The 10,524-nt window shown below is 39.2% G+C and overlaps 2 protein-coding genes and 2 long non-coding RNA genes across 4 annotated transcripts in view; 3 read left to right on the top strand and 1 right to left on the bottom strand.

The window, feature by feature from the left end:
- lama2 (laminin, alpha 2) overlaps positions 1-10,524 on the top strand; it is a 170,019-nt gene that overhangs the window by 16,637 nt on the left and 142,858 nt on the right.
- LOC143523599 (uncharacterized) lies at positions 2,532-5,861 on the top strand. Its single transcript, XM_077018158.1, has 8 exons — positions 2,532-2,643; positions 3,396-3,529; positions 3,878-4,184; positions 4,395-4,477; positions 4,623-4,675; positions 5,291-5,324; positions 5,476-5,546; positions 5,735-5,861. The coding sequence occupies exons 1-8, from the start codon at positions 2,532-2,534 to the stop codon at positions 5,859-5,861; spliced, it is 921 nt and encodes a 306-aa protein (XP_076874273.1).
- LOC143522430 (uncharacterized) lies at positions 6,843-8,384 on the top strand. Its single transcript, XR_013132997.1, has 3 exons — positions 6,843-6,969; positions 7,478-7,692; positions 7,801-8,384. It is a non-coding gene; the product is annotated as an uncharacterized LOC143522430 (long non-coding RNA).
- On the bottom strand, positions 8,227-10,492 carry LOC143522429 (uncharacterized). The gene is made up of 3 exons (XR_013132996.1): positions 9,755-10,492; positions 8,830-9,048; positions 8,227-8,573 (listed from the first exon to the last, which is right to left on the bottom strand). It is a non-coding gene; the product is annotated as an uncharacterized LOC143522429 (long non-coding RNA).

Genomic DNA, 10,524 nt, shown 5'->3' with positions numbered 1-10,524 from the left:
TCTCCCTCTCTGTCTTTTCTCTCTCTCTCCCTCACTTTCCTTTACTTGCTTTCCTTCTCTCTGCCTTCGTCTCTCTTTCTCCCTCTCTCCCTCCCTCCCCGCATCTCAGTTAAAGATGTAGTTTATGGTGCTGATGCAGTAAAAGCTGTCTAGTAAAATACAGAACAATGAGTTCACCAATGAACCAGGGAGGACTGCTTGACGAAGGGGGCACGATTAAGCAAAGAAGAGACAGAAAGATAAATGAGAAAGAAGGCTGACATAAAGAGATGATCTGGAAGGAACGAGAGAGGCAGGAAGAGTGAGAGAGAGAAGGAGAGAGGGGGGAGCATCAAAGGGGGGAAGTGCGAAGGAGATTATTGAACCAGCGACCGAATGAGTGGGAGACATGATTGAATGAGAGAGAGAGAGATGGAAGACTTTAATAGGTAAGAGAAGGTTCATAGTGAAGTGTTCCAAACACATTTCTCTCCACCTCCACGCTGTGATTAATCACTTCTGATGGCTGGAAATTAACAGCAGACATCTCTTTGCTTTTCAGCTTATCTGAACAGTACTGACTGTTCTGCGCATATAGAAGCCCCAGTCCAAAACTGCATTACCTAGTTCTGGACTACATTACTCAGTCCTTGACTACATTATCCAGAGGTCAAGGATTCCCCACTGATTTTCCACCGGAATGTGGGCCAAGGCTTAACCCTAGCCTGGATAAATATTCCTGGTGTATATGCTTTTCTTATGAGGACTTTTTGAGTCTTTTGTTAACCCCACTTGCACGTGTGCTTGGTGTGCTATGGTGGGTGTGGCTTCCAGTTTGGTAGTGCATTGTTGCAGTTCACATGTGTATTTGGAGGTGCCTTTCCTATACAATTCCGTGTGAAGAACAGCATTGATGTTACACAGTTGCATGTTCTGGTGTTACATAGTGACATACAGGGTCTGGTACTCTATGATGATATATGTGCTCTGGGGTTACACAGTGTCATACAGGCTCTGGTGTTACACAGTGTCATACAGGCTCTGGGGTTACACAGTGTCATACAGGCTCTGGTGTTACACAGTGTCATATAGGCTCTGGTGTTACACAGTCATACAGGCTCTGGTGTTACACATTAACATACGGGCTCTGGTGTTACACAGTGTCATACAGGCTCTGGTGTTACACAGTGTCATACAGGCTCTGGTGTTACACAGTGTCATATAGGCTCTGGTGTTACACAGTGTCATACAGGCTCTGGTGTTACACAGTGTCATACAGGCTCTGGTGTTACACATTAACATATGGGCTCTGGTGTTACACAATGTCATATAGGCTCTGGGGTTACACAGTGTCATACAGGCTCTGGTGTTACACAGTGTCATATAGGCTCTGGTGTTACACAGTGTCATATAGGTTCTGGTGTTACACAGTCATACAGGCTCTGGTGTTACACAGTGTCATATAGGCTCTGGGGTTACACAGTGTCATACAGCCTCTGGTGTTACACAGTGTCATATAGGCTCTGGTGTTACACAGTGTCATATAGGTTCTGGTGTTACACAGTGTCATACAGGCTCTGGGGTTACACAGTGTCATACAGGCTCTGGTGTTACACATTAACATACGGGCTCTGGTGTTACACAATGTCATACAGCCTCTGGGGTGACACAGTGTCATACAGGGTCTGGTGTTACACACTGTCATACAGGCTCTGTTGTTACACAGTAACATACAAGCACAGTGATATACAGGCTCTGACAAATTACAGTCTTTTGGGGGTTTTCAACCCAAAACTAATAATTTTGTCACAAAGAGAAATTAAAACTAAATGAATTAAAATAGTAAGTTATCACATCATTTCGAAACAGCATTCAGCACTCTCACATTCAGCATTCTCGATTTAAAGCATATTGTTGGATGATCTAGCTATAATTTCACACTGTGTTTATTTCATAGATAAGACAGCAATTTATTGATCCTGATTGAAATTGTTTAATTTCACATAGACATATGGTTCATCAGAGTATAGACTGTTGTTCTGACAGAGTGTCATGAATGCTGACAGATGTCTGGCTGATTCCAGTAGCTCTCCTGTTCTCCAGTGCTGGTGAACATGGTACGGTGGCCGTGAAGTGCAAACCACAACGATATTAACTAAGCATAATTACAAATGACAAAAACACAACGACATTAACAAAAACACAACGACATTAACTAAGCAAAATTACAAATGACAAAAACACAACGACATTAACAAAAACACAACGACATTAACTAAGCACAATTACAAATTACAAAAACACAACGACATTAACAAAAACACAACGACATTAACTAAGCACAATTACAAATTACAAAAACACAACGACATTAACTAAGCACAATTACAAATTACTAAAACACAACGACATTAACAAAAACACAACGACATTAACAAACCGGAAAAGGTAGGTCCCAGTGGGAAAACCTGCAAAATCGCTGATTGGACGACGCCACTTTTGGCTTTTCAGCCGGAAGTTATGGCATTCGCGCTCAAGCCGGTCAAATCGCCATGTGTTGCCCGAACTGCGGGAAAGAGCTGGTTGAGCTATCACCGAACTTTTGCAGCAGCTGTGGCAAGAGGATTCAAGATGTAGGTGTCGGAGGTACTCCACAGCCTTCAAGTAAGTTCATAAACATGAAGAATGGGTTATTTGTCTTATGGATGTAGTAACGTGCTAACCATAGCGGTGTCCACACCGTGTCCGTTGTCATTTAAATGGGCCTGGTAAATGCTGAATTAAAGGTGTAGTCTACCTAGGTCTCCGTACAGTAATCCCTCGCCACTTCATGCTTCACCTTTTGTTGCTCCGCGAGTTAAAAAAAAATATATATTAATGGTAAATATATTTCGCGGATTTTCGCTCCTTTTTCGCTTCAAATATTAACAATAAAAGAATGTTAGAAACGACAACATATTACAGTGCATACAGTGTTTACTCTCGATAACAAGAATCAGTATCACCCGCCTGAGACGCTACTCGCCTACATGGGATTGTAAACAACAATCGACTAGTTGCTGTGCAGTAAGTTTAAAGGAACGATACATGCACAGAACAGTGTAGGAATGGTTATTAAGGGAATGGGAAAGGTTTATGCAGCGTAAAAGTGTGAGCAAGTGTTTATAAAGCCTTAAAATGGTGTATAAATACTTAAAATAAAATCCCGTAGTCTACCGTTTCTACTTTGCGGCTTTTCGGTTATCGCGAGTGGTTCTGCAACATAATCCCCTGGTCACGAGGGATTACTGTAATATAGCAGTATTTATAGGTCAAATATAAATGTCTGTTGAAATCTGTGTTGCTTTGATTAGTATGGCATGTCGTCTATAGGACTATGCATCTCTGATGTGCGTAATTTTTTCCCTTGACTTTAGCGTCGGCTATTCCACCCTGCCCGACTCGAGCCTTCAGTACCTTCCGAGAATATCAACAGAAGAAAAACGAGGAGCGGCAGAAGTATTCTCTAGGGAGAAAGCGGTTAAAGCACAATGGAAAAATAAAAGTTCGGGTAGGTTCATCATGGCTCCGACTGAAAACACGTAGCTTTTATCTAGTGGTCTAGTATGAAGAAAGTTCAGCGTAACAAAGCTATGCAGAATACTTGATAACCAGTAATAGTTAATTGTCAATTCATGATCAGTAAAAATAGTAAATTAGCTATTGATGAATAAATTACCAACCCTTATTATGAACTGTTTGTATCCAAGGTTTCCATCATTCTGCTTTGACTGATATTAGTAAATAGTTGGTCCATTTGGTTGCTATTGCAGCATGTAACACAATAATTAAAAACAAAAAGAACGTTTGACAATTATTTTTAAACATTGCTCAGTCTTTCATATCTTTTTTCTTTCAGATAAATGTTGGCTTGATGGTCATTCAGAAGGGTGGTCTAAGGCCACTACGAGGAAAAACTGTTTCCCTTACAACTGACCCAGACATCTCTTCCACAACTCTGCTTAGTCAGGCTGTTAAAAAAATGAAGGACTTCAACAAAGATGTAAAAGATGGGCCTTTCCTTCTTCTGTATCCAGATGGGACAGAGGTCATTAATATCCCTGGGACACAAAGACCTTTTACACTTGGTGCTTATAAGGCTGAAGTTGGCAAGCCATATCAAAGGATTACTGTTTTCATCTGCTTGAAAAGGGACTTTGAAGAAGGTAAGCTGTGATGTTTGTGTGTGGAGTTTGGCACACATTGCCTAAACTTCAACAAATATAAATTTTGAAGTTGTGCAAGTAAGCATCACTAGCATTGTCATGAGTTTTTACAAATGTTGTGTTTATGCATTCGGGTGTAACATCGGTTAACAAATATAGTATTATCACTTAGTAGAAATTAAGTTCGTTTTTTTTTTCTATGTTTTGCAGTTGGAAATTTGTCAGACTTGTCTGACTCTGACCCAGAGATTGTTTTTAAAAAAAAACCAGAGTTTGATGTTGCTGATACACTGGTAAGTTCAATTTAAAATTTAATTGGTCTGTCCTTTTTTTTTTTTTTTGATTGTTCAGCCATCACAAGCACCATTTTATCTTTTACCTCAACTCCATAGAACTATGTAAATGTTTTATGTGAAATGCATTGTGTCTTTACTTCAGCCATGGGAACCTCTGGATGAAAGCAGTCCTTTACAACAAGTGGCAGAAACAGAGTAAGTTATATTTTAAGAATATATCATAGCATGATGTGTGTATGTGTACCAAAAGTATTTTAGCCTTTACTGTATTTGCATACAGTATGTATTAAAGACATGTAGTTTGGTTATTTGTCCTGTATGTGGTTAATGGAACATGTCCTATAAAGTGCTTGTATTGCTTGTTTATTTTCTGGATGCTTGTTTGTTTTTGAAGTGTCAAATATCCAGGCATGGAAATAATTATTAGACCACCCTTGCTTTCTTCAGTGTCTTGTTCATTTTACTCTCTGGTACAAGTAGAGGTACTTTTGTTTAGGCAAATACAATAACAACAAAAATAGCTAATAAGAGTTTACTTTGAAAACTTGTATCTATTAATTTTCTACAAAATCTTTGCGAGAATGACCAAAATCACTTTACTTCAATAGCTATGGCATTATACTGCCAACAACAGTGCTTTTAGGCATTCCATGGTTTTTGTCTGTTTGTTTTAGTCACATAATGCACAGAGGAGTTACAGGGCAATAAAATAAACAGGACATTGAAGAAAACAGGGCAGTTTCATAATTAATTCCAAGACTGCACATTTTCATAATATGCAATGATATGTGCTTTTCTTTGCCCTCTAAGGAATGGTGTTGGGGATCTTGATGAAGAACAACAGGTGCTAATATTTGTAGTGTTTACAGCTATTTTGAACTGACATTCATCTCGCACCACAATCCACAGATTTTCCTCTCAATCCTTTAAACTGTTAGGATATTAAAATAGTTCTAAACTGGTCAAACACAATTTTTTCATTTTTGCGTTTTCAGGTTCTAGATTTGGATAACAGAAATGATCCAGGTACCAGTGAATGTCTCACTGTCCAGAGCTCCTGTTACAGGTGTGTTGTATCTCCTGTAATTATTACAGGGGATGAGACAAAATGATAATTATTATAAAAATATTTACTGTGAATCTTTTATATTTGACTTGTGTCATAAATTCAATGTTTGGTGCTAGAAAAGCTGGAACTGCATGCTTATGTATTTTTGTCATCATCTATACTGTGTGCACATTTTCTGTCTGCAGAAACTACACCAACCTGTTTGAACCCATTGTGATTGACAGCGAAGACGATGTTGAAGATCTTACTCAAGACAAAGAGAAAGACAAAGAGAAAGACCTGTCTACAGAAGAACCTGTGTTAGTAATTTAGACATTTTGTATTCAGTTAACCAGCATCTATTCCTGCACATAATTACATTATGCAAAGTTTGATCAGTCAGTAAAGAAGTACATACACTGTGCTTAAAATAATGATTTTTTTTTTCTAGAGAAACAAATGTGCAGGCACATGAAATTATTGCGCATCTGGCACTGGCAATTGACCACAAGAAGATCAGCAGGTTCAATATATGTCGGTCAGATGTTTGGGATGGAGCTGTTCGCGGATTTCAACGCAGCACGTACTCTGACAACAACGACATGTTCATCAGGTTTAATGATGATGCTGGCTGCTTTGAAGAAGGGTTGGATACAGGTGGCCCAAGGCGCGAATTCCTCACACTTCTCACAAGCCATCTGAGAAATCGACCCATTTTTGATGGACCCTCAGAAAACCGTTATCTTGTGTACAATTCAAGAGGTGAGTCTTTTTTAGGTATAGTGAAGGGGTTGTACAACTAAAAACGGAAACATCTCATTTTTATCATAGGCAGATTTAAGTAGTAATTAACCACAATAATTCTGTGCTCTGTATAACAGCTGCCAGGGAAGATGAGTATTTTTTAGCAGGAAAGATGATTGCTGTATCCATTGTACACGGTGGACCAGCACCACATTTTCTCTCAAAGAACCTGGTCAACCACATGATAGGGAATCCAAGTTTCAGCGCCACTGTAGAAGATGTGAAAGATGAGGAGATAGGGAAAGTTCTGCAACAGGTAGGAAATGACCTAGGCTCAGGGAACAGATTCACTGTAGGACAAGTGAAGATTATTTTGACATTCAAATAAAGATTATGGTTGAGTGAATTATTTCTGTTTTTGAAAGGGCATATTTCAACCTCTCTCTCACCTATATTTGTTTTCATTAAAATGTTGTCAAATTGATATTTTGGTAGTTTTCCTTACAATAAACTGCTTGTTCTATAAGGTCCTTGAAGCAGAATCAGAGGAATCTCTGCAAAATGTAATTTTGCAAAACAGTACCATGTTCCAAACTGCTGGATGCCTCAGAAGTGTGAAGGCATGTGAGAAGCAAGCTTTCGTGGAGGAGTATCTCAGATGGTACATCATTGACAGAAACCATGGTGCCATTCAACGGTAAGTAATAACCTGTCTGCCATTAATGTCTGAAAATATTTAAAAACTAATCCGCGGTTCTAAGCTCATTACTGAATATGAATATATCGATACTTGCCAACCTTGTTTCACCATGTTTATCATCCACTAAGAAATGTATAATAGGGTTCAACAGAACTCTAAAAGTTCTTTAGAATCATTATTCATGATACATGATTACTTTTAAAGAGAGTAACTACTTTAAAAAAAGATCCTGTTTGACAAACAGTGTGAAAACATTTTTTTAAAATGCTTAAATCATAATTATCTGTCTCTTTTGCTTTTACTAATGATCACTGTGAATGGTTTTGTGTACGAGTGGTCCTACATAAACACCTGAGCTTTACTTGATGTATGACACTATTAATTTTACATTTGTCCAAATATATTAAACTCAAACTCATTGGCATTTACACATGTTGAGGGATATGGACTAGTTAATTTCTATGCTTTAAATCACTTATAACACTTGTGCATTTATCCTTAACAGATTCAAAGATGGACTGGCAAGTCTTGGTTTCCTCCCTGCATTGCAGCAGCATTCCAGTGTTCTGTCCCCAGTCTTGTGCTTCTCTGCCAAGGCCCTGACTGCTTCAGACTTGGAGACCATGTTCAGACCAGATCTCAGCCCAGCAGGAAGCAATAGGCGTCAAAAGGAGAGCAAAACACTGGGCTTTTGGGCAGATTATCTCCTTGATTCTGAAGGTTTGCATGGACAGTTTGTGTGTTGTTTAAAAAAGAAAGCAGAAATAAGGAAATTGATTTTTCTCAATGCAAAATTCAACAACTACAATGTTTACTTTCCTCTTTCAGAAAAAATGACAGCTGTATCTCTGGAAGATCTGTTGATGTTTGCTACAGGTCTGGCAGCACTTCCTCCAGCAGGCATAATACCACCTCCACGCCTCGAGTTTTTAAGTGATTCACCTTTTCCAGTTGCAAACACCTGTGCAAATACACTGAAGCTGCCGTTTTTGGAATCATACAGAGTTTTTAAGGCAAACATGGACTTTGGGATCCAAAATGCTCCAGGATTCGGCTGTTATTAAATCTCAAAGGCCAGTTACCGATTCCCGTCCAGTCTAGTTCAGATGCTGTTGGCATACTTTCACCGTAAGCTACTTTTGCAACACATTGAAGCGAAAAGCTACTTTACTGTTTTTGTAAACATTTTGGTTCTCAGAGCTAAATAACTTACAGTATAGGCAAGTTGAAATGCTGGACATGTTTTATTCAGAATGTGAAGTGTCAAGTCTGTCTTCAGGCAGACAATACACAGTTCATTTTAAATGTTTTAATCGACCTGAATGTATCACTTTTAATTTTAGCAGAAGGAACAGGAAACAAAAGATCAAAAATTTGGATTCAGGTAGTTTGTCTAAAACCCGGCTGTATCTTTCAACAATAAATACAGTTCTGTGGCTGACTTCCAGTCTTGTGGCTGCTGTAGACCATTTTGTTGTACAGCCTGTTGTAGGTATTCCTCAATGTTTTGATCACCACACAATTCAGTTGCTTGCCTTGCTTCAGGGAACACATCCAGTTCCCTCTCCTCAACAGCAAATCCACAGTCTCGTGAACCATATCTGCAAAATCAGAATATAATTAATAATAGAATTGTGAAGCATATTTTCTACATGTACTACAAATAGTTTAATGTGTCAGATTTGTTTGCTGGCTAAATTGATCTGTATAAGTGAACACCAGAAGTGACAGCTTATAAATTAACAACTGTATCTTACTTGTACAATGATTAAAATATATTTGCCAACTTGAGCTATAACAATACTGCATTAATATGTAATGCAGAAGGTGATTTCTTTCTGTGAAGATGTCAGTTACCTGTGAGGCAAGAGATAGAGTTCATCTGGGATCCCCCCAGGACATGATGCAAGTCTGCTTGGTCGGATCCTGTGTTTGTTCCAGAGGTCTTTGCATTCATCCAGGTCTTTCTGCAGAACATTGCTGAAGCAGAATCTCAGCAAGCATTGATGTTCGTGGCTTCCATTGAAGTTTCCGGAGTCTCTTAGATCTCCAAACAAGTCCATCCAAAACTGAGACCTGGGGATACATTAAATTCAAAATGGTTCTGTTCTTGTTCATTTCTGCTCATATTGATATTGTATGTTAAACAAAAAAGTTTCTATTCCACATACAGTAATCCTTCGTGTATCGCTGGGGTTACGTTCCACAACCACCCGCTATCACCTTATACTTGCGAAATAGAAACGGTAGACTACAGGATTTATTTAAGTATTTATACACCATTTTAAGGCTTTATAAACACTTGCTCACACTTTTACGCTGCATAAACCTTTCCCATTCCCTTAATAACCATTCCTACACTGTTCTGTGCATGTATTGTTCCTTTAAACTTACTGCACAGCAACTAGTCGATTGTTGTTTACAATCCCATGTAGGCGAGTAGCGTCTCAGGCGGGTGATACTGATTCTTGTTATCGAGAGTAAATACTGTATGCACTATTTACTGTAATATGTTATCGTTTCTAACATTCTTTTATTGTTAGAGTTAATATTTGCAGCGAAAATCCGCGAAATATACTTACCATTAATATTTTTTTAAAGCAGCAAAGCCACAAAAGGTGAAGCGCGGAGTGGCGAGGGATTACTGTAGTCTAAAAATGTTGGTGTACGTAAGTAATTTTGGGATCAAACTCAATATGGCATGACAGTTGGCAAAAAAGAAAATGTTATAAAATCAATACTGATCTGTTCATCACCTATTATCAAACACAGATGTACTCACCTTCCTCTTCTGAGAAAAGACCACCATGCCTCGATGCGTTGATTCCCTGTTGATGATCCATAACTGTGGCTTGATGACCCAGCATAATAGTCCGTATGCGCATGACGGAGGGTGCACTGTATTGCTGCCAAAGTCCCATTCTCAGTCCCGAGGTCTGTTCGTAGTCTCATTGGTATCACTCCAAGATTCTTGACACAGTTTATATAATTGAGAGCAATGACAGAAGGATTGTTGTTGGTTGTTCCACAAACAAGCCACATCATTCTTCTTGAAAAACCATCTATACATCCTGAGAGGGCGAAGCCGAATGGCTTCAGTTTGTCGTAGCCATCTACATGCCATATGTAATTGGGCCCCATGGAGTGATATGTGCGTCTTGTAAACCTCCTGCGAGTCCTCAGGGCGATTCCTTGAGGATTCAGCTGTCTCAACAGTCTCATAACTTCATCACGTTTGACACGTAGCTTGTGTTTTTGTCTGAGAACTTGCCACATAGTCCGATAGCCAAACAACCGTCCTGGTCCTCTTAGCTCTGTCATAATGGCACGTCTCACTTCTGGAAGTGGGGAGTAGTTGCGTCGTCTGTACAGTCCAGCTTCTTTTAAATGCGTCTTCAGCGTACGCATACTAAAAGAAACATCGTGGTTAGTCCTGAGCATGTCTAGTATCACCTCGTATGTATGTCCTGATTCAAAATATTCGCGGATAGCGGTGGCTACGTCTGGATCACCAGTGATATTCATGTTTTCAACAAACGCGCTAAAGCCGGC

Source organism: Brachyhypopomus gauderio, chromosome 9, assembly GCF_052324685.1.
Source record: "Brachyhypopomus gauderio isolate BG-103 chromosome 9, BGAUD_0.2, whole genome shotgun sequence".
NCBI lineage: Eukaryota > Metazoa > Chordata > Actinopteri > Gymnotiformes > Hypopomidae > Brachyhypopomus > Brachyhypopomus gauderio.
Note: the sequence above shows the minus strand (reverse complement) of the source record. Positions and strands in the feature narration are given on the sequence as shown.